Genomic DNA, 25,212 nt, shown 5'->3' on the forward strand with positions numbered 1-25,212 from the left:
CAGGATTGTAACGCGTTGGTAGACAGCAGAGGGGAGCCTTCATTTATGACATACACACCACCGCGGAGAGCTTATGACCATCAGGTTAACTGGTGAATGAGAGGTCTGGGGCTCTACATCAGGATATACATCTTACCTCTTGGTCTCCTCCACCTTTTGGTGTGGATGAAGTGCTCCCTTTCTAAATATTTTTTATCTTTTTTTCTACATATATGTATATGACACCCTGTACTGGATATGGACTTTTAAATAAATTGTACCCCCTTTTTTATGAAAACCTGAGTCTGAAATTTGTTTGGGGGGAATATGGAGAAAGATACCTATATGGGAGAACTACATCATTTCTGACTGTGAGTGGGGTACGCCTATGCTGAACGCTATACTAAGTAATAGATACTTCACTTACTTACATATGGTGATGGGATTTAAAGGTATCTTGTTCTGTACATCCTTACTGTGCAGGTTGTGAGTTCGGGTACGTCCTAGTGTATGGGTTTAAATGCGAATGAAAAGATACCTTTATATACATGTTGGATAATATTTTACTGTGAGTTGAATATGCCACATTATTCTGAAGTAGAAAAGATACCTTTCTCTGACGTCCTAGTGGATGCTGGGGACTCCGTCAGGACCATGGGGAATAGCGGCTCCGCAGGAGACAGGGCACAAAAGTAAAAGCTTTAGGATCAGGTGGTGTGCACTGGCTCCTCCCCCTATGACCCTCCTCCAAGCCTCAGTTAGATTTTTGTGCCCGGCCGAGAAGGGTGCAATCTAGGTGGCTCTCCTAAAGAGCTGCTTAGAGTAAAAGTTTTGTTAGGTTTTTTATTTTCAGTGAGACCTGCTGGCAACAGGCTCACTGCATCGAGGGACTTAGGGGAGAGAAGTGAACTCACCTGCGTGCAGGATGGATTGGCTTCTTAGGCTACTGGACACCATTAGCTCCAGAGGGAGTCGGAACACAGGTCTCACCCTGGGGTTCGTCCCGGAGCCGCGCCGCCGACCCCCTTGCAGATGCCGAAAAGTGAAGAGGTCCAGAAACCGGCGGCAGAAGACTTTTCAGTCTTCATAAGGTAGCGCACAGCACTGCAGCTGTGCGCCATTGTTGTCAGCACACTTCATAGCAGCGGTCACTGAGGGTGCAGGGCGCTGGGGGGGGCGCCCTGGGCAGCAATGATAGTACCTTATTCTGGCTAAAAATACATCACATATAGCCCCTGGGGGCTATATGGATGTATTTAACCCCTGCCAGGTCTCAGAAAAACGGGAGAAGAAGCCCGCCGAAAAGGGGGCGGGGCCTATTCTCCTCAGCACACAGCGCCATTTTCCCTCACAGAAATGCTGGTGGGAAGGCTCCCAGGCTCTCCCCTGCACTGCACTACAGAAACAGGGTTAAAACAGAGAGGGGGGGCACTTATTTGGCGATATGACTATATATATTAAAATGCTATAAGGGAAAAACACTTATATAAAGGTTGTCCCTGTATAATTATAGCGTTTTTGGTGTGTGCTGGCAAACTCTCCCTCTGTCTCCCCAAAGGGCTAGTGGGGTCCTGTCCTCTATCAGAGCATTCCCTGTGTGTGTGTGTGCTGTGTGTCGGTACGTGTGTGTCGACATGTATGAGGACGATGTTGGTGAGGAGGCGGAGCAATTGCCTGTAATGGTGATGTCACTCTCTAGGGAGTCGACACCGGAATGGATGGCTTATTTAAGGAATTACGTGATAATGTCAACATGCTGCAAGGTCGGTTGACGACATGAGACGGCCGGCAAACCAATTAGTACCTGTCCAGGCGTCTCAAACACCGTCAGTGGCGTTAAAACGTCCTTTTACCTCAGTCGGTCGACACAGACACAGACACGGACACTGACTCCAGTGTCGACGGTGAAGAAACAAACGTATTTTCCTTTAGGGCCACACGTTACTTGTTAAGGGCAATGAAGGAGGTGTTACATATTTCTGATACTACTAGTACCACAAAAAAGGGTATTATGTGGAGTGTGAAAAAACTACCTGTAGTTTTTCCTGAATCAGATAAATTAAATGAAGTGTGTGATGATGCGTGGGTTTCCCCCGATAGAAAATTATTGGCGGTATACCCTTTCCCGCCAGAAGTTAGGGCGCGTTGGGAAACACCCCTTAGGGTGGATAAGGCGCTCACACGCTTATCAAAACAAGTGGCGGTACCGTCTCCAGATAGGGCCGCCCTCAAGGAGCCAGCTGATAGGAGGCTGGAAAATATCCCAAAAAAGTATATACACACATACTGGTGTTATACTGCGACCAGCGATCGCCTCAGCCTGGATGTGCAGCGCTGGGGTGGCTTGGTCGGATTCCCTGACTGAAAATATTGATACCCTTGACAGGGACAGTATTTTATTGACTATAGAGCATTTAAAGGATGCATTTCTATATATGCGAGATGCACAGAGGGATATTTGCACTCTGGCATCAAGAGTAAGTGCGATGTCCATATCTGCCAGAAGTTGTTTATGGACACGACAGTGGTCAGGTGATGCAGATTCCAAACGGCACATGGAAGTATTGCCGTATAAAGGAGAAAAAGACAACGTCTTTTCAGCCTCAGTCCTTTCGTCCCCATAAGGGCAAGCGGGCAAAAGGCCAGTCATATCTGCCATGGGATAGAGGAAAGGGAAGAAGACTGCAGCAGGCAGCCCGTTCCCAGAAACAGAAGCCCTCCACCGCTTCTGCCAAGTCCTCAGCATGACGCTGGGGCCGTACAAGCGGACTCAGGTGCGGTGGGGGGGGGGTCGTCTCAAGAGGGGCTCACTCGCAAGTGGACCCCTGGATCCTACAAGTAGTATCCCAGGGGTACAGATTGGAAATTCGAGACGTCTCCCCCTCGCAGGTTCCTGAAGTCTGCTTTACCAACGTCTCCCTCCGACAGGGAGGCAGTAGTGGAAACAATTCACAAGCTGTATTCCCAGCAGGTGATAATCAAAGTACCCCTCCTACAACAAGGAAAGGGGTATTATTCCACACTATATTGTGGTACTGAAGCCAGACGGCTCGGTGAGACCTATTCTAAATCTGAAATAGTTGAACACTTACATACAAAGGTTCAAATCAAGATGGAGTCACTCAGAGCAGTGATAGCAAACCAGGAAGAAGGGGACTATATGGTGTCCCGGGACATCAGGGATGCTTACCTCCATGTCCCAATTTGCCCTTCTCACCAAGGGTACCTCAGGTTCGTGGTACAGAACTGTCACTATCAGTTTCAGACGCTGCCGGTTGGATTGTCCACGGCACCCCGGGTCCTTACCAAGGTAATGGCCGAAATGATGATTCTTCTTCAAAGAAAATGGACGATCTCCTGATAGGGGCAAGGTCCAGAGAACAGTTGGAGGTCGGAGTAGCACTATCTCAAGTAGTTCTACGACAGCACGGGTGGATTCTAAATATTCCAAAACCGCAGCTGTTTCCGACGACACGTCTGCTGTTCCTAGGGATGATTCTGGACACAGTCCAGAAAAAGGTGTTTCTCCCGGAGAAGAAAGCCAGGGAGTTATCCGAGCTAGTCAGGAACCTCCTAAAACCAGGAAAAGTGTCAGTGCATCATTGCACAAGGGTCCTGTGAAAAATGGTGGCTTCTTACGAAGCGATTCCATTCGGTAGATTTCACGCAAGAACTTTTCAGTGGGATCTGCTGGAAAAATGGTCCGGATCGCATCTTCAGATGCATCAGCGGATAACCCTGTCTCCAAGGACAAGGGTGTTTCTTCTGCGGTGGCTGCAGAGTGCTCATCTACTAAAGGGCCGCAGACTCGGCATTCAGGACTGGGTCCTGGTGACCACGGATGCCAGCCTGAGAGGCTGGGGAGCAGTCACACAGGAAAAAAAAAAAAAAAAAATTTCCAGGGAGTGTGATCAAGTCTGGAGATTTCTCTCCACATAAATATACTGGAGCTAAGGGCAATTTACAATGTTCTAAGCTTAGCAAGACCTCTGCTTCAAGGTCAGCCGGTATTGATCCAGTGGGACAACATCACGGCAGTCGCCCACGTAAACAGACAGGGCGGCACAAGAAGCAGGAGGGCAATGGCAGAAACTGCAAGGATTCTTCGCTGGGCGAAAAATCATGTGATAGCACTGTCAGCAGTGTTCATTCCGGGAGTGGACAACTGGGAAGCAGACTTCCTCAGCAGGCACGACCTCCACCCGGGAGAGTGGGGACTTCATCGGGAAGTATTCCACATGATTGTGAACCATTGGGAAAGACCAAAGGTGGACATGATGGCGTCCCGCCTGAACAAAAAACTGGACAGGTATTGCGCCAGGTCAAGAGACCCTCAAGCAATATCTGTGGACGTTCTGGTAACACCGTGGGTGTACCAGTCGGTGTATGTGTTCCCTCCTCTGCTTCTCATAACCAAGGTACTGAGAATTATAAGACGTAGAGGAGTAAGAACTATACTCGTGGCTCCGGATTGGCCAAGAAGGACGTGGCACCCGGAACTTCAAGAAATGCTCACAGAGGACTCATGGCCTCTGCCGCTAAGAAGGGACTTGCTTCAGCAAGTACCAGGTCTGTTCCAAGACTTACCGCGGCTGCGTTTGACGGCATGGCGGTGGAACGCCAGATCCTAAGGGAAAAAGGCATTCCGGAAGAGGTCATTCCTACCCTGGTCAAAGCCAGGAAGGAGGTGACCGCAAAACATTATCACCACATGTGGCGAAAATATGTTGCGTGGTGTGAGGCCAGGAAGGCCCCACGAAGAAATTTCAACTCGGTCGATTCCTGCATTTCCTGCAAACAGGAGTGTCTATGGGCCTCAAATTGGGGTCCATTAAGGTTCAAATTTCGGCCCTGTAAATTTTCTTCCAGAAAGAATTGGCTTCAGTTCCTGAAGTCCAGAAGTTTGTCAAGGGAGTATTGCATATACAACCCCCTTTTTGTGCCTCCAGTGGCACTGTGGGATCTCAACGTAGTTCTGGGATTCCTCAAATCACATTTTAAACCGCTCAAATCTGTGGATTTGAAATATCTCACATGAAAAGTGACCATGCTGTTGGCCCTGGCCTCGGCCAGGCGAGTGTCAGAATTGGCGGCTTTGTCTCACAAAAGCCATATCTGATTGTCCATTCGGACAGGGCAGAACTGCGGACTCGTCCCCAGTTTCTTCCTAAGGTGGTGTCAGCGTTTCACCTGAACCAGCTTATTGTGGTACCTGCGGCTACTAGGGACTTGGAGGACTCCAAGTTGCTAGATGTTGTCAGGGCCCTGAAAATATAGGTTTCTAGGACGGCTGGAGTCAGGAAAACTGACTCGCTGTTATCCTGTATGCACCCAACAAACTGGGTGCTCTTGCTTCTAAGCAGACGATTGCTCGTTAGATTTGTAGCACATTTCAACTTGCACATTCTGTGGCAGGCCTGCCACAGCCTAAATCTGTCAAGGCCCATTCCACAAGGAAGGTGGGCTCATCCTGGGCGGCTGCCCGAGGGGTCTCGGCATTACAACTCTGCCGAGCAGCTACGTGGTCGGGGGAGAACATGTTTGTAAAATTCTACAAATTTGATACCCTGGCTAAAGAGGACCTGGAGTTCTCTCATTCGGTGCTGCAGAGTCATCCGCACTCTCCCGCCCGTTTGGGAGCTTTGGTATAATCCCCATGGTCCTGACGGAGTCCCCAGCATCCACTAGGACGTCAGAGAAAATAAGATTTTACTTACCGATAAATCTATTTCTCGTAGTCCGTAGTGGATGCTGGGCGCCCATCCCAAGTGCGGATTGTCTGCAATACTTGTACATAGTTATTGTTACAAAAATCGGGTTATTATTGTTGTGAGCCATCTTTTCAGAGGCTCCGCTGTTATCATGCTGTTAACTGGGTTCAGATCACAGGTTGTACAGTGTGATTGGTGTGGCTGGTAGGAGTCTTACCCGGGATTCAAAATCCTTCCTTATTGTGTACGCTCGTCCGGGCACAGTATCCTAACTGAGGCTTGGAGGAGGGTCATAGGGGGAGGAGCCAGTGCACACCACCTGATCCTAAAGCTTTTACTTTTGTGCCCTGTCTCCTGCGGAGCCGCTATTCCCCATGGTCCTGACGGAGTCCCCAGCATCCACTACGGACTACGAGAAATAGATTTATCGGTAAGTAAAATCTTATTTTTATATACCTTCTACCTTTATTCATTTATTTTCGTTGTAAGTATGGTAAATTACCATCTTTTTGGCTACTGAGAAGGTGAAGGGTCTCCCATAAACACACCACTCTACATAGGAAACACCACTGGGACTATCAATTTCATGTAGGACTGAATATAGATATACTGTACTATTGTATACTTTTTTTCCCCCCCCATTTCATGTCTAATGTGGTCTGAGACTTCAAGAGACTCCCGCTTTTATCATGCTTTTTACAGTGTCCTCACAAAAGCATTGCCAACTGCTAAGGGGAAGTAATACCATCTTAGCACTTATACTTACAGTACCTGTACCCACAATTACTTGTGTTGCATACTTGTTATAAAGTGTAGTGAAGCGTTGTGGTGGGTATAACAAGTTGAGCTGCATCCTGTTGCACCTGAAGTGTGATATACTGTAAACTTTCATTTTATCATTCGGATCCCCTCCCAGCCCCCGCAACTGTATGCATGGCTGCTGCCGCCTCCCCCCCCCCCACACACACACACACACACACACAAACGCATACTGTATGCGTGGCTGCTGCCGCCCCCTCCCTACTCACACACACACACTCTGTATGCATGGCAGCTGCCACTTACCCCACACACACTATATGCATGGCTGCTGCGCCCCTACCCCCCCCCCCCACACACACACACTGTATGCATGACTGCTGCCGCCCCACACACACACACACACACACACACACACACACAAACTGTATGCATGACTGCTGCCGCCCCACACACACACTGTATGCATGGCTGCTGCCATGCCCCCCCACACGCTGTGCGATGCCTTTGCACTTCTGCAGGGGGGGGGGGCGGCACTGACATGTGGGGTGGGATAGTAGCCCTGTGCTGGGCGTCCCCCCGCATGTCAGTGTGAATGATCGTAGCTGTGCTAAATTTAGCACAGCTACGATCATCTCGGAATGACCCCCTTTATGTGTGGCTCCTGCTCAATTTATTACAGTTTTATTTGCAACAGAATATGCTGGCGCTATATAAATAACTGTTAATATACTGTAAGTAAAAAGGGAGCTACAAATGAACTCTACTGTACAAAGGCTAATAAAGTGTATGCTCATTACATGTGAAAGCATTTAGTGTACAAAGGCTGATAAAGTGTAAGTGTAAGCTCACTGCATGTGAAAGCGTTTGGTGTTCATTTTCACTCAACTGTTTGCTTGCGTTACAAACTTGAAACACAATGCTAATGGGCTCATGGACTCAGGTCAGCCTTCTACAATCTAGAAGTACAGTAGCTACATCTTGTTCTTTAACCAGGATACATAATTTTATTTATTTTTGCCAAATGCATCTAGGTTACAGTACTCTTCATCCCTCTATGAGCAAATGGTTTGTCTTTCTGACTACCCATCAGATGGGTCAAATGACTCAACAAAGAAAGGTCCTGATGGCACTTGCACCATATGCACCTGCCTGTCAGCCAGACAGACAAAAGGCATCACACCACAAATTTGACAGAATGTCAGAGATCAGGCTAATGTGTAGCTACACACAAAGGCAGTACCATATGGGACCATTGTTGTGTAATGCTATACAGGTTGAGTATCCCTTATCCAAAATGCTTGGGACCAGAGGTATTTTGGATATCAGATTTTTCCGTATTTTGGAATAATTGCATACCATAATGATATATCATGGCGATGGGACCTAAATCTAAGCACATAATACATTTATGTTTTATATACACCTTATACACACAGCCTGAAGGTAATTTTAGCCAATATTTTTTATAACTTTGTGCATTAAACAAAGTGCGTGTACATTCACACAATTCATTAATGTCTCATATACACCTTATACACACAGCCTGAAGGTCACTTAATACAATATTTTTAATAACTGTGTGTATTAAACAAAGTTTGTGTACATTGAGCCATCAAATAACAAAAGTTTCATTATTTCACTCTCACTCAAAAAGTCCGTATTTCGGAATATTCCGTATTTCGGATATTTGGATATGGGATACTCGACCTGTATTGCTAAAGCATCGCATCTAATCTACTTTCTCTAACGTCCTAGTGGATGCTGGGGATTCCGTAAGGACCATGGGGAATAGACGGGCTCCGCAGGAGACATGGGCACTTTAAGAAAGAATTTAGATTCTGGTGTGCTCTGGCTCCTCCCTCTATGTCCCTCCTCCAGACCTCAGTTTGAATCTGTGCCCGGACGAGCTGGGTGCTGTTCAGTGAGCTCTCCTGAGCTTGCTGTAAGAAAGTATTTTGTTAGGTTTTTTATTTTCAGGGAGCTCTGCTGGCAACAGACTCCCTGCATCGTGGGACTGAGGGGAGAGAAGCAGCCCTACTCTCTGAAGCTAGGTCCTGCTTCTTAGGCTACTGGACACCATTAGCTCCAGAGGGATCGTACACAGGATCTCACCCTCGTCGTCCGATCCCAGAGCCGGAAGACAGAAGCCGGGTGAGTATGAGAAGCAAGAAGACTTCGAAATCGGCGGCAGAAGACTCCGTTCTTCACATGAGGTAACGCACAGCACTGCAGCTGTGCGCCATTGCTCCAAACACACCTCACATACTCCGGTCACTGTAAGGGTGCAGGGCGCAGGGGGGGGCGCCCTGGGCAGCATATGGACCTCTTTTGGCAAAAGTACACATATATACAGTTGGGTACTGTATATATGTATGAGCCCCCGCCAAGAAAATGTATATTTAAGCGGGACAGAAGCCCGCCGTCGAGGGGGCGGGGCTTCTTCCTCAGCACTCACCAGCGCCATGTTTTTTCTCCACAGCACCGCTGAGAGGAAGCTCCCCAGCCTCTCCCCTGCAGATACACGGTAGAAGAGGGTAAAAAGAGAGGGGGGGCACATAATTAGGCGCAAAAATCAATATAAACAGCAGCTACTGGGTTAACATTAAGTTACTGTGTTATTCCTGGGTTTATAGCGCTGGGGTGTGTGCTGGCATACTCTCTCTCTGTCTCTCCAAAGGGCCTTGTGGGGGAATTGTCTTCAGATGAGCATTCCCTGAGTGTGGTGTGTCGGTACGTGTGTGTCGACATGTCTGAGGCAAAAGGGAGAAGGAGCAATTGTGTGTGTGAGGGGTGTCTCTGTCGACAACGCCGACACCTGTTTGGATATGTGTATTAAGTGCTACGGTGACTTTATTGCACAACAGATTAGAGAACAGACAGGGAATCTACCCATGTCTGTCCCTATGTCGCAGAGACCTTCAGATTCTCTCAATGATCACTATCCAAAATAATAGACACTGATATCGACACGGAGTCTGACTCCAGTGTCGACTACGATAATGCAAAGTTACAGCCAAAATGGCAGGAAAGTATTCAATATATGATTATTGTAATAAAAGATGATTTGCATATCACTGATGACTCATCTGTCCCTGACACAAGGGTACACATGTTTAAGGGGAAGAAAGCTGAGGTAAATTTCCCTCCTCTCATGATGAAAAAGAGCGGGAATCTCCAGACAAGAGACTGCAGTTTCCTATAAAGAATTCTCAGGGAGTATCCTTTCCCTACTAGGGCCAGGATACGATGGGAATCTTCCCCTAGGGTGTCACGTTTGCCCAAAAGGTAGCCCTGACTTAACAGCTATCCTCAGGGATCCTGCAGATAGCGTGCACATTCTGGTACACTACTCAGACCGGCGATTGTGTCGGCATGGGTTTATAGCGCTGTAGCAGCGTGGACAGGTACCTTATCAGCAGAGATTGAGACCCTAGTATGTATATATATATATATATATATATATGTATATATATAGATATATATATTAAAGATGCTGTCTTAAGATATATATATATATATAAAACATGCCCAAAGAGACATTAGTCTACTGGGTTCTAGAGTCAACGCTATCTCGATTTCTGCTTGACGTGTCCTGTAGAATATGCAATGGACAGGTGATGCCGACTTAAGAGGCATATGGAAGGCTGAGGATTGTGTGGAGAAGGGATCTCGGACCTGGTCTCCACAGCTATAGCTGGTAATTCTGATCTTTTGCTTTATATTCCTGCACAGCCTAGGAAAGCACGACATTATCAAATGCAGCCTTTCGATCACAAAGAAACAAGAAAGTCCGAGGTGCGTCCTTTCTTGCCAGAGGCAGGGGCAGAGGAAAGAAGCTGCACAACACAGCTAGTTCCCAGGAACAGAAGTCCTCCCCGGCCTCTACAAAATCCACCGCATGTCGCTGGGGCTCCACAGGCGGAGCTAGGCCCGGTGGGGGCACGTCTTCGTAATTTCAGCCACAAGTGGGTTCACTCCCTGTTGGATCCCTGGGCAATAGATATTGTGTCTCATGGATACAAGCTGGACTTTGAGGAGATGCCCCCTCACCGACGGCCCTGCTGGCTTCCCCCCACGAGAGGTAAATATTGTTAACTGCAATTCACAAATTGTATCTTCAACAGGTGGTGGTCAAGGTTCCCCTCCTTCAACAAGGAGGGGGTTATTATTCGACCATGTTGTAGTCCCGAAACCGGACGGTTCGGTCAGACCCATATTGAATTTAAAATCCCTGAACATATACCTGAAAAGGTTCAAGTTCAAGATGGAATCGCTAAGAGCGGTCATCGCAAGCCTGAAAGGGGTAGATTTTATGGTGTCTCTGGACATAAAGGATGCATACCTTCATGTCCCCATTTATCCACCTCATCAGGCGTACCTCAGATTTGCGGTACAGGATTGTCATTACCAATTTCAGACGTTGCCGTTTGGTCTCTCCACGGCCCGAGAATCTTCACCACGGTAATTGCGGAAATGATGGTGCTCCTGCGGAAGCAAGGTGTCACAATTATCCCGTACTTGGACGATCTCCTCATAAAAGCGAGATCAAGAGAGCAGTTGCTGAACAGCGTATCACTTTATCTGGAAGTGTAACGGCAACACGGCTGGATTCTAAATATTCCAAAGTCGCAGTTGGTTCCTACGGCTCATCTGCCTTTCCTAGGCATGATTCTAGACACAGACCAGAAAAGGGTTAATCTCCCGATAGAGAGAGCTCAGGAGCTCATGACACTGGTCAGGAACCTATTAAAACCAAAACAGGTGTCAGTGCATCATTGCACTCGAGTCCTGGGAAGGATGGTGGCATCATACAAGGCCATTCCCTTCGGCAGGTTCCATGCGAGGACCTTTCAATGGGACTTACTGGACAAGTGGTCCGGATCACGTCTTCAGATGTATCGATTAATCACCCTATCCCCCAGGGCCAGGGTGTCTCTCCTGTGGTGGCTGCAGAGTGCTCACCTTTTCGAGGGCCGCAGTTTCGGCATTCAGGACTGGGTCCTGGTGACCACGGATGCAAGCCTCCGATGGTGGGGAGCAGTCACACAGGGAAGAAGTTTCCAAGGTCTGTGGTCAAGTCAGGAGACTTGCCTTCACATCAACATCCTGGAACTAAGGGCCGTATACAACGCCCTACGTCAAGCCGAGACCCTGCTTCGCTACCAACCGGTTCTGATTCAGTCAGAAGCCACCAGAATTCTTCGCTGGGCGGAGAATCACGTAAGCGCACTGTCAGCAGTGTTCATCCCGGGAGTGGACAACTGGGAAGCAGACTTCCTCAGCAGGCACGACCTCCACCCGGGAAAGTGGGGACTTCATCAAGAAGTCTTCACGCAGATTGCAAGTCGGTGGGAACTGCCACAGGTGGACATGATGGCATCCCGCCTCAACAAAAGCTACAGAGGTATTGCGCCAGGTCATGAGACCCTCAGGCGATAGCTGTGGACGCACTGGTGACACCGTGGGTGTTCCAGTCGGTCTATGTTTTTTCTCCTCTTCCTCTCATACCCATAAGAAAAAGAGGAGTGAGAACAATACTCATTGTTCCGGATTGGCCAAGAAGGACTTGGTATCCAGATCTGCAAGAAATGCTCACAGAGGACCCGTGGCCTCTTCCTCTAAGACAGGACTTGTTGCAACAAGGGCCCTGTCTGTTCCAAGACTTACCGCGGCTGCGTTTGACGGCATGGCGGTTGAAAGCCGGATCCTAGCGGAAAAAGGCATTCCAGATGAGGTCATTCCTACGCTGATAAAGGCTAGGAAGGACGTGACAGCTCAACATTATCACCGTATATGGCGAAAATATGTTGCTTGGTGTGAGGCCAGGAATGCCCCTACGGAGGAATTCCAGCTGGGCCGTTTCCTTCACTTCCTACAGTCAGGAGTGACTTTGGGCCTAAAATTGGGTTCCATTAAGGTCCAGATTTCGTCCCTATCCATTTTCTTTCAAAAAGAGCTGGCTTCTCTACCTGAAGTTCAGACGTTTGTAAAGGGAGTGCGGCGTATTCAGCCCCCTTTTGTGCCCCCGGTGGCACCTTGGGATCTTAACGTGGTGTTGAGTTTCCTGAAATCCCACTGGTTTGAACCACTCAAAATGGTGGAATTGAAATATCTCACGTGGAAGGTGGTCATGCTACTAGCATTGGCTTCGGCTAGGCGTGTGTCAGAATTAGCGGCTTTGTCACATAAAAGCCCCTATCTGGTTTTCCATGCGGATAGAGCAGAATTGCGGACCCGTCCACAATTTCTGCCAAAAGTGGTTTCATCCTTTCATATAAACCAACCTATTGTGGTGCCTGTGGCTACTACTGACTTGGAGGATTCCGAGTTACTTGATGTGGTCAGGGCTTTGAAGGTTTATGTAGCCAGAACGGCTAGGGTCAGGAAAACAGAATCTTTGTTTATCCTGTATGCTTCCAACAAGCTTGGTGCTCCTGCTTCAAAGCAAACTATTGCTCGCTGGATCTGTAATACGATTCAGCAGACTCATTCTGCAGCTGGATTGCCGCTGCCAAAATCAGTTAAGGCCCATTCCACTAGGAAGGTGGGCTCTTCTTGGGCGGCTGCCCGAGGGGTTTCGGCATTACAGCTGTGCCGAGCGGCTACTTGGTCAGGTTCAAACACTTTTGCAAAGTGTTACAAGTTTGATACCCTGGCTGAGGAGGACCTTGTGTTTGCTCATTCGGTGCTGCAGAGTCATCCGCACTCTCCCGCCCGTTTGGGAGCTTTGGTATAATCCCCATGGTCCTTACGGAGTCCCCAGCATCCACTAGGACGTTAGAGAAAATAAGATTTTACTTACCGGTAAATCTATTTCTCGTAGACCGTAGTGGATGCTGGGCGCCCGTCCCAAGTGCGGACTTCTTCTGCAGTACTTGTATATAGTTATTGCTGCAATAAGGGCTATGTTATTGTTGCATCAGGGTTGAACTGATGCTCTGTTGTTGTTCATACTGTTGACTGGGTAAGTTTATCACAAGTTATACGGTGTGATGGGTGTGGCTGGTATGAGTCTTGCCCTGGATTTCCAAAATCCTTTCCTTGTACTGTCAGCTCTTCCGGGCACAGTTTCTCTAACTGAGGTCTGGAGGAGGGACATAGAGGGAGGAGCCAGAGCACACCAGAATCTAAATTCTTTCTTAAAGTGCCCATGTCTCCTGCGGAGCCCGTCTATTACCCATGGTCCTTACGGAGTCCCCAGCATCCACTACGGACTACGAGAAATAGATTTACCGGTAAGTAAAATCTTATTATCTATTATCTAATTCTAATAACCTGTCCGTCTATGGCACTCTCAGTAGATGTTGGGATAATGACATCACTCACACAGGTGGGAAGGTCAGAGTGCAGAACAGCCGTCAGTAACTGTAATGTAGCTGTTATTTAGTAACAGGTTATTTTTATTACTCCTGTCATTAGCACCAATATACATAGACAGTGGTAAAATGGGGAACGGTCCAGGAGGCGTTTCTCAAAAATGCTTCGTGAAACTGTATGGCTGCCTATATCGCAACTGCCCCAAAAGCGATTGCTTCGGTCACCCATTTAATGTCATGCAATGGAAATATATATTTATACCACCACCGTAGTCCAGCTTGGCATGCGCACATCCATGATGACATGCAGTGTGCATGTGCATGAACAAAATTGTTTTACACACATTATATTTGAATCAATAATTGAACAACAACCGAGAGAGTGCAAAGAGACTCAGAAATAGACTAATGTAGAGAGAATAAAACGAGGAACAGATATTTACAGGGAAAACACTGTAACTAATACAGTGCCCCGAATGAGGCGGGTCGCAGCCTGGGACCCTGACACGGGTGCTCCCCGGCTGCGAACCGCCTCAGGACCCTCGCCGCCGCTGTTTCAAACCCAGTATATTGCCGTGTTGGTGATATCACCTGTAATGAAGTGGGGGGCGGGGCTTAGAGATCACATGATCTCCAAGCGCCGCCCGTCCACACAGAGTGAATGGGAAATGAGTCACATCGACACGGCTTCCCGTTTACACAGTACAGTGATCCGGGTTGAACCCTGCAAGCTACCCGAGTAGGAATACCGGGTCACTCGACCTGGATTATTCCAACTGGGCTGTTTTACACCACACATCAACACGGGTTATGCACGCCTGTGTGCAATAACCCGTGTTCAAAGCTGGTGTGTAAAAGGGTATAATAGAAAGATAAACACTAAAGTAGAAAGAACACACATCTTGTGTGTCTGCAATGGGTGATTATCGCGCAACAGAACGTTTATCGGTAGACTCTGCCGCAATCGTAATGCACATGCGCAAAGGTGCCAATGCGATCTCACTCGCAATGAGGATTACATCGCAAAGTGATTGATGGGAAGTAGCTGTTTGGAGGTGCCAACTGGGAGGTTACAGGGAGTGGTTGGGCAAATGCAGGCGTGTCATGGCTGTTTTTGGGGTGTGTATCTGCCGTCGGCTGCAAGCTTGTATCTGCTAAAACATGGCACGTCTCCTGACCGCTGGTCACCAATACCCAACCCTCCCAGTGTGCCCTCAAAACTCAATTTTCCATTCTAGTTAACACCCCTCCACCTAAACACTGCAATGATCAGTGACGAATCGATACAATGTATATCGCATCCACGTACGCACTGTACAATGATGCAATATATTTCATAATTAATGTGATTACAAAAAATTGGATATCAGATGTGGGTACACATTACACGATGATCATGCAGAGTGGTCACAGGTACCATGATTGCATGACAAATTGTGTAGTGTGTACCCAGCTGAACTCTGCAGTCTCTGTCCTCTTCTCTCATTGTGTCCTCCCACATCCCTTATAGATTGAAAATTCATATAAGTACCTTGGTAAAACCATGTTGCACTGCACTTTGCACTTTAATACATGTACAGTGATTTATTGGTGTGAAGGGGCAATAAATTGGTACTTTTTTGTGATCTGCCCTCAATACTCTTTATTAAGGGAGAACACTTTTGGGTTTTAGAAATACAGATTGGTTAGTTATAAACAACACAACAAGCAATTCATTTGGGAAAACAACATATCTAGTCTTATCCCCTGTGACTTTACAATATAATTTTGTTTTGTTCACATATTGTGTTGTTTATATAGTTGCTGAGTACAACAAAGTGTCCTGCCAGGAAAATTATAATGTAAACAATTTACAGGGTGTTTGTCCTAATCCATAAATATTATTGTGATCTGTGTATCAGGCACCACAAATAGCTATCACAGTAAATGAAGCTACCGACTGCTGTATGTTAAACATTAAGATAATGGTTAGCATCACGGCCTCACAGCACTGAGGTCATGGGTTGGATTCCCACCACAGCCTTAACTGTGTGGAGTTTGTATATTTTCTGACTACTCCGGTTCCCTCCCACAATCCAAATATATACTGGTAGTTTAATTGGCTGCCAACAAAAATTAACCCTATGGTGTAAGTGTGTGTATGTACATAAGCAAAGTAGAGGGGACAAGTGGTTCTTATCTGCCGTCACATTGTATGTTTCTGTGTTCTAGATAATGATCCTATATGGAATAAAAACTGAAAGTGAATGACTATAATGTTCTTGCGAATTCTTGTGAGATTATCTCTTACATATGTGTGTGTGTCTCTCCACCAGTTCTCATGCATACAATTCCTCAGTTCGTCAGTTTTGTCTTGGGTGGAAAACTACATAATTATGTTGAACATACTTATTTATCATAAAGGTTTTTGTACTCAATTGAAAGAACAATTACAAATAGTGTAATACAGGCTGAATCTCCTATATCCGAAAAAAATCTTAATATTCAGAAATCCTACATTTTTTGAGAGCAATTGAGATAGTAACACCTTTGCTTTCTGATGGTTCAATGGCCCTCATTCCGAGTTGATCGGTCGCAAGGCGAATTTAGCAGAGTTACACACGCTAAGCCGCCGCCTACTGGGAGTGAATCTTAGCTTCTTAAAATTGCGACCGATGTATTCGCAATATTGCGATTACTAACTACTTAGCAGTTTCAGAGTAGCTTCAGACTTACTCTGCCTGTGCGATCAGTTCAGTGCTTGTCGTTCCTGGTTGACGTCACAAACACACCCAGCGTTCGCCCAGGCACTCCCACCGTTTCTCCGGCCACTCCTGCGTTTTTTCCGGAAACGGTAGCGTTTTCAGCCACACGCCCCTGAAACGCCGTGTTTCCGCCCAGTAACACCCATTTCCTGTCAATCACATTACGTTCGCCGGAGCGATGAAAAAGCCGTGAGTAAAATTACTTTCTACATAGCAAAGTTACTTGGCGCAGTCGCAGTGCGAACATTGCGCATGCGTACTAAGCGGATTTTCATTGCGATGCGATGAAAAATACCGAGCGAACAACTCGGAATGAGGGCCAATGTTTACAAACTTATTCAAAATATTGAATAAAATAACCTTCAGGCTGCGAGTCTAATGGTGCGTGCATACTGTTCTACTGATGTAAACGCCCACCTAGTTTGAGGGGTGGTCTCCAGTTTGTCGGCTGTCAGGATCCCGGCGCCGGAATCCTGACACCCGGCATACCGACACTTTTTCTCACTCTTGGGGGCCCACGACCCCCCTGGAGGGAGAATAGATAGCATGACACGTGTAGCGAGTCCGCAAGGGGCTCATTTGCGCTCGTCCAGCTGTCGGTATGCTGGCCGCCGGGAGCCCGGCCGCCGGCATACCCTACTACACCCACTTCGAGATGTCAGTCTTGACGGATCGGGCAGTGTGTATGCACAACACACTGCCCCGTCCGTCTATAGATATATCTGCAGATCAACTGACCTGCAGATATATCTACTAGTATGTACTCAGCATAAGGTGTATAAGAATCATGAATGACTTTCAACTTAGATAACTCATTATGCTATGCAAAATTTCCACAATCCAGAAAAGTCTGAAATGCAGAATACCTCAGTCTGGCCCCAAGCATTTCGGATATAGGATGACTCAACCTGTAGCAGATTCAGCAGAAGAGTAACATGATCTGTCTATGATAGAAGTGACAGCACTTAGGCATACACTAATCTGCATGTAGAAACATATTTCTCTGATGCATTTGCATACTTGTATTTTGAATACACATGGCAGCTGTCATCTTGCTTGAGGTAAGGTTAATTTGCACCCACATACAAGTACATAAAAAGTGCATGTTTGATATTACTAAAAACAGAAAAAAACATCAATCATACACTGTTTTAGATAGCGATAATAAAAAAAATACCCCATTAAGCACTATACTTTATATCCACTATTAATTTGTTAATAAAAAACCTGTTGGCATATTAAGTCATATAAAGTGCAGTACTGTATTGTATGTCTGTCAGCAACTGAATATGATGTATATGAAATCTCTTAGTACCTTGTTGTTAAACAATCAAAAGGGGGTACCACATGACTGGTGGGATCCCTACAGTCGGCATCTTAACCGCATCCCCACATGACTTCGCATCAGCTCTGGCCTGCTACCACATCACAATAACAAAGAGAAAGGTTCTCCCAATCTAAGATGCAATAAATGTCTTACTGAGTGAGAACACACTGCCATCTCTTACAGGATGTGAACACTAACAGGAGTCTCCCATTGGACACAGGCCAGCTATTGCCCTGATCTAGGCAGATACAGGAATACACATCCTGACTATAACACGCTCCTCATGACATGATCAGAGACCCCGGCTTAGTATTCCTTTCTTACTACGTCTATACTCCCGTGTTGTATAACACACAACAAAACACCCTCCACAAAATACCCCACTATTTCCATGACTAAATAACATGGGCAGATGACAAACTGATGTTTTTTAATAAAATTCGTGGATATATACATTACAGAGTAACACCATATGATACACTTATATTACACTAATATTAGCAAATGGACTATTCTTTGTATACCCACCATACTCTGCAGAAAAGTATGCAAAGAGCTAGAGAAACACCTGAGTTCATTGTGTACTATATGTAACTGTGGGCTACTGTCAGCAATAGCTATGATATTATGGACAACATTATTACCAAACACGTTATCACTACACCTTGTAGCATTCAGTTGGCCGTCAGCATGTTCCTTGCCAATGTTGCTGCTAGGTGTATAGTGAGATGCAGGTACTGTACCTGGTGGTGACCGGGCCGCCGGCAGCTGGGACGTGCTGGGGATCAGACTGAAAAGTCCGTTGGAGCAGGAGCTGCAGCAGCAGATGTACACAAAGGCACCTCCAGCACAACAGCTCCGTCCCCATAGCAACCACAAGCTTATGTGACGCTGCGCGCGCCAGGGACAGCAATTCGGGCACTTGAGCATTACAGTTTACAACAATTGTCCTATGTGCGGCGGCCATTTTCCCAAATACCAAAACGACGACAGCGACAGCATTGGAGCCTAGAGCGTTGATCGTATTACTTATGGCAGCGTGTTTAGTTACAGTGGTCACAGCTGTTAAGTTGAGGGTCACTTACAAATGCCTATTGTTGCTCATGCTAGGGGTTACAAAGCTCAACCTTTGGAAATGATTTACAGTATAAAGATTGGAACAGTACATTCATCGGAACAGTATAGCTGTATAGAGACAGACGGTGTGTACTCATAGCCAGGCAAATCCTCATTCTCCCCTGTACTCTGGCGTACAGGGGGCACACGCTCTCCACTAACCTGCATTCTATCGATCCAACCTTCCTGAGCACTCCCCTCTCACTAGCAGTACTGGTGGCAGGTTGGTTCTCATCACTGCCCCCTACCGCATGTCTGCAGAATAGGCTGGATTGGTATGGGTGCCTATCTGTCACTGCCTGGCAGGAGGTGCTGTGACCAGGGGCATTCCCTCATTATTCTGCTTCTGTTCTGTATTATGCATAGATGCCTGTTTCCAGGAGAAGTTATCACCGTAATGTTATAAAGCTCCAGTTCAGGGGGTATCCAATTAGCCACAATAATGTGATTTTGTCACCGATTTTATATCACTGTATCCAGTTGTGGAACTAGTGAGCGGTGGGCCCTGGTGCGACAAAATGCTTTGGCTTCCACCCCCCATCCCATCCAAGTCCACCCCCTCACCCCTGGAGAGGATCTGGTGAGGGGGACCTGCTCAGGGCCAGAGAAATGGATACCTAGCAACAGTACCGTAACTAGACATTTTAGCACTGTGTGCAAGAAACGGCATCGGAGCCCCACCCCTGCATGTAAAACAGGGGCATGGCTTTGTGGGGAAGGGGTGTGGCCACAAAATAATACCAATTCATAGTACGGTGCACAGTAGTCTCCATTATTCAAATTACGCCGCACAGTAGCACCACTACACCAGGTAGAGACCCTTTTACACCTTACGGCGGACAGATTCCCCTTTTTACACATTACGGCAGACAGCGTCCCCTTTTTACACATTACGGCAGACAGCGTCCCCTTTTTACACATTACGGCAGACAGCATCCCCCTTTTTACACATTACGGCAGACAGCATCCCCCTTTTTACACATTACGGCAGACAGTCCCCCTTTTACACATACTGTAACGGCAGACAGCGTCCCCCTTTTTACACATTACAGCAGACAGCGTCCCCCTTTTTACACATTACGGCAGACAGCGTCCCCTTTTTACACATTTTGGCAGACAGCATCCCCTTTTTACACATTACGGCAGACAGCGTCCCCCTTTTTACACATTAAGGCAGACAGCGTGCCCTTTTTACACATTACGGCAGACAGCGTCCCCTTTTCACATATTACGGCAGACAGCGTCCCCCTTTTTACACATTAAGGTAGACAGCGTCCACTTTTTTACACATTAAGGCAGACAGTGTCCCCTTTTTACACATTACGACAGACAGCGCCCCCCTTTTTACACATTACGGCAGACAGCGTCCTCATTTTACACATTACGGCAGACAGCGTCCCCCCTTTTACACATTAAGGTAGACAGCGTCCACTTTTTTACACATTAAGGCAGACAGTGTCCCCCTTTTTACACATTATGGCAGACAGCGTCCCCCTTTTTACACATTACGGCAGACAGCGTCCCCTTTTTACACATAACGGCAGACAGCGTCCCCTTTTTACACATTACGGCAGATAGCGTCCCCCTTTTTACACATTACAGCAGAATGAAAGAAAGAAAGAAAGAAAGAATTATACTTACTGTCTCCGCTGGCTCAGGCTCCTCGGTGCAGCTTCTGGCAGAGATCCCGGGCAGGAGAGAAGGAGGAGGAGGAGGGAGGTGGAGGAGGGAGCCGCAGCAGCTCTGTGTTATTGGTGGAGGCGCTGCTGCTGCTGTCCCTGTCCTTCACCATAGGCTGTCCTCCGCCGCTGTGAATGCTGGGATGCGCTTCCTAGCATTCACAGCGGCGGAGGACAGCTTATGGTGAAGCAGAGGGACAGCAGCAGCAGTGCCTCTACCAATGACACAGAGCTGCTGCTGCTCCCTCCTCCACCTCCCTCCTCCTCCTTCTCCCCCGTGGCCACTGCAGTGCGCTCCTCTCCTCTCCTGTGTGCTGCGGGCGGCTGTGTGCTGCGGACGGCGGTTGCCCGCAGCACACAGCAGCATGTAATGAGTCAGTTTGACTCATTACATGCTTTGGGCCCCTGGACAGTGGCATGCCCCAGTGCAAGGCACTGCCTGCACTGGCGGTAGTTCCGCCACTGACTGTATCCAATACCATTGTGTGGAGTGGCAGAAGAGCATAGTAACGAGCCTGGATATTAATATAATCATTGGTCTTTTTATACACTGGATACTGTATGGAATACAGTATTAATATTTAACACTATGGATGGTCTGTATCAAACATATTTAAATAATTTAAAGAAGATAAGTGCTCAGGTAAATATGGTTCTGCCCAAACTAGCTTAAGCCTAGTGCACAATAAATTATATTGACACAACACGGATCAGAACCATATATTGTACATATTGTGTAGTGGGCGTGATTCATATATAAACGTAAACCTGATGGTTTGCATAGGAGTAGGGTTCCCAACTCTCCCGGATTTCCTGGATTCTCCAGGATTTGGTGGCAACCCTCCAGGAGGCTTATCCTCTCTCCCGGAATCCGGGATTCTCCCGAAATAAGGGGACTCCGCCTACACCAGCCCACAAACCAGTGGGACTGCTGGGGGCGGCGACAGTGTGTGCGGAGCAAAAGGGACGCGGACGGCAGTGACGTGTCCCGTGAGTGAAGCGAAGCAGGGGAGGGCCGAGGGAGACCGTAACGTCGAGACGAGTAGCAGGCACAGCAGGGCGGCAGGCGGTGACTGGGAACAGCAGCAGGCAGCATGTCTCTGTCAGTGCCGGCGCTGGCGTAGCCTAGGTAGGAATACTAGGTGTGTGGGGGACTTGCATGTCAGACGGTGTGTAAATGCTGTGGTACTGTAGAAACGGCAAATTGGGGGAGGATGAGCAGTGTGAGGAATGAGGGGAGTGGTGTGAGGAGAGCACTGTGAGGGCAGGTGGGTGCCATGCAGTGTGAGGTAAGGTGTGAGGACAGCAGTGTGAGGGGGATGCAGTGTGAGGTCTCTGTTTATATGAAAGTTGTTTTTTCAAAATTTGGTGTATTTCTAATTTCTCTGACGTCCTAGTGGATGCTGGGAACTCCGAAAGGACCATGGGGATATAGCGGCTCCGCAGGAGACTGGGCACAAAAGTAAAAGCTTTAAGACTAGCTGGTGTGCACTGGCTCCTCCCCCCATGACCCTCCTCCAAGCCTCAGTTAGATTTTTGTGCCCGAACGAGAAGGGTGCAATCTAGGTGGCTCTCCTGAGCTGCTTAGAGTAAAAGTTTAAATTAGGTTTTTTATTTTCAGTGAGTCCTGCTGGCAACAGGCTCACTGCATCGAGGGACTAAGGGGAGAAGAAATCGAACTCACCTGCGTGCAGAGTGGATTGGGCTTCTTAGGCTACTGGACATTAGCTCCAGAGGGACGATCACAGGCCCAGCCATGGATGGGTCCCAGAGCCGCGCCGCCGTCCCCCTTACAGAGCCAGAAGAGCAGAAGAGGTCCGGAAAATCGGCGGCAGAAGACGTCCTGTCTTCAATAAGGTAGCGCACAGCACCGCAGCTGTGCGCCATTGCTCTCAGCACACTTCACACTCCGGTCACTGAGTGTGCAGGGCGCTGGGGGGGGGCGCCCTGAGACGCAATAAAAATACCTTATATGGCAAAAAAATACATCACATATAGCTCCTGGGCTATATGGATGCATTTAACCCCTGCCAGGATACATAGAAAAACGGGAGATAAGGCCGCCGATAAGGGGGCGGAGCCTATCTCCTCAGCACACTGGCGCCATTTTCCCTCACAGCTCCGTTGGAGGGAAGCTCCCTGGCTCTCCCCTGCAGTCACTACACTACAGAAAGGGTTAAAAAAGAGAGGGGGGCACTAATTAGGCGCAGTATAAACAATACAGCAGCTATAAGGGGAAAAACACTTATATAAGGTTATCCCTGTATATATATAGCGCTCTGGTGTGTGCTGGCAAACTCTCCCTCTGTCTCCCCAAAGGGCTAGTGGGGTCCTGTCCTCTATCAGAGCATTCCCTGTGTGTGTGCTGTATGTCGGTACGTTTGTGTCGACATGTATGAGGAGAAAAATGATGTGGAGACGGAGCAGATTGCCTGTAATAGTGATGTCACCCCCTAGGGGGTCGACACCTGAGTGGATGAACTGTTGGAAGGAATTACGTGACAGTGTCAGCTCTGTATAAAAGACAGTGGTTGACATGAGACAGCCGGCTACTCAGCTTGTGCCTGTCCAGACGTCTCATAGGCCGTCAGGGGCTCTAAAGCGCCCGTTACCTCAGATGGCAGATATAGACGCCGACACGGATACTGACTCCAGAGACAAATGTGACTTCCAGTAGGGCCACACGTTACATGATTGAGGCAATGAAAAATGTTTTACACATTTCTGATAATACAAGTACCACCAAAAAGGGGTATTATGTTCGGTGAGGAAAAACTACCTGTAGTTTTCCTGAATCTGAGAAATTAAATGAGGTGTGTGATGATGCGTGGGTTTCCCCCGATAACAACTGATAATTTCTAAAATGTTATTGGCATTATATCCTTTCCCGCCAGAGGTTAGGGTGCGTTGGGAAACACCCCCTAGGGTGGATAAAGCGCTCACACGCTTGTAAGGGCTCTACCCTCTCCTGAGATGGCCGCCCTTAAGGATCCTGCTGATAGAAAGCAGGAGGGTATCCTAAAATGTATTTACACACATACTGGTGTTATACTGCGACCAGCAATCGCCTCAGCCTGGATGTGCAGTGCTGGTTTGGCGTGGTCGGATTCCCTGACTGAAAATATTGATACCCTAGATAGGGACAGTATATTATTGCCTATAGAGCATTTAAAAGATGCATTTCTATATATGCGTGATGCACAGCGGAATATTTGCCGACTGCCATCAAGTCTAAGTGCGTTGTCCATTTCTACCAGTAGAGGGTTATGGACACGACAGTGGTCAGGTGATGCAGATTTCAAACGGCATTTGGAAGTATTGCCTTATTAAGGAGAGGAGTTATTTGGGGTCGGTCTTTCAGACCTGGTGGCCACGGCAACAGCTGGGAAATCCACGTTTGTACCCCAGGTCGCCTCTCAACATGAGAAGACGCCGTATTATCAGGCGCAGTCTTTTCGTGGACAAGCGGGCAAAAGGTTCCTCATTTCTGCCCCGTGACGGAGGGAGAGGAAAAAGGCTGCAGAAATCAGCCAGTTCCCAGGAACAGAAACCCTCTCCCGCCTCTACCAAGCCCTCAGTATGACGCTGGGGCTTTACAAGCAGAATCAGGCACGGTGGGGGGCCGTCTCAATGAATTTCAGCGCGCAGTGGGCTCACTCGCAAGTAGACCCCTGGATCCTTCAGGTGATATCTCAGGGGTACAAATTGGAATTCGAGACGTCTCCCCCTCGCCGTTTCCTAAAGTCGGCTTTACCGATGTCTCCTTCTGACAGGGAGACAGTTTTGGAAGCCATTCACAAGCTGTATTCCCAGCAGGTGATAATCAAGGTACCCCTCCTGCAACAGGGAACGGGGTATTATTCCACACTGTTGTGGTACCGAAGCCGGACGGCTCGGTGAGACCGATTCTAAATCTAAAATCTTTGAACACTTACATACAGAGGTTCAAATTCAAGATTGAGTCACTCAGAGCAGTGATTGCGAACCTGGAAGAAGGGGACTACATGATGTCTCGGGACATCAAGGATGCTTACCTTCATGTCCAAATTTACCCTTCTCACCAAGGGTACCTCAGGTTTATGGTACAGAACTGTCACTATCAGTTCAGACGCTGCCGTATGGATGGTCCACGGCACCCCGGGTCTTTACCAAGGTAATGGCCGAAATGATGATATTCTTTCGAAGGAAGGGAATTTTAGTTATCCCTTACTTGGACGATTCCCTGATAAGGGTAAGATCCAGGGAACAGTTGGAGGTCGGTGTAGCACTATCTCAGGTAGTGTTGCGGCAGCACGATTGGATTCTCAATATTCCAAAATCGCAGCTGGTTCCGACGACTCGTCTTCTGTTCCTAGGGATGATCCTGGACACAGTCCAGAAAAAGGTGTTTCTCCCGGAGGAGAAAGCCAGGGAGTTATCCGAGCTAGTCAGGAACCTCCTAAAACCGAGCCAAGTCTCAGTGCATCAATGCACAAGGGTTCTGGGTAAAATGGTGGCTTCCTACGAAGCAATCCCATTCGGCAGATTCCACGCAAGAACTTTCCAGTGGGACCTGCTGGACAAATGGTCCGGGTCGCA

At 47.7% G+C, this 25,212-nt stretch overlaps 1 protein-coding gene across 3 annotated transcripts in view; it reads right to left on the bottom strand.

Annotated features, from left to right (window-relative positions):
* The window catches only part of C5H7orf57 (chromosome 5 C7orf57 homolog), a 154,692-nt gene extending 135,474 nt beyond the window's left edge, over positions 1-19,218 (bottom strand). The window contains exon 1 of one of the 3 annotated variants that reach the window (XM_063922646.1): positions 19,118-19,218. In XM_063922646.1, the coding sequence (XP_063778716.1) occupies positions 19,118-19,123 (6 nt within the window). In that variant the 5' untranslated portion in view covers positions 19,124-19,218. Of the gene's footprint in view, positions 1-17,378; positions 17,450-18,582; positions 18,694-19,117 lie in introns of those variants that run through there. The other 2 variants (XM_063922647.1, XM_063922649.1) reach the window with 2 other exon arrangements.
* Positions 19,219-25,212: the final 5,994 nt, after the last annotated feature.

This window comes from Pseudophryne corroboree, chromosome 5 (assembly GCF_028390025.1).
Source record: "Pseudophryne corroboree isolate aPseCor3 chromosome 5, aPseCor3.hap2, whole genome shotgun sequence".
Lineage (NCBI taxonomy): Eukaryota > Metazoa > Chordata > Amphibia > Anura > Myobatrachidae > Pseudophryne > Pseudophryne corroboree.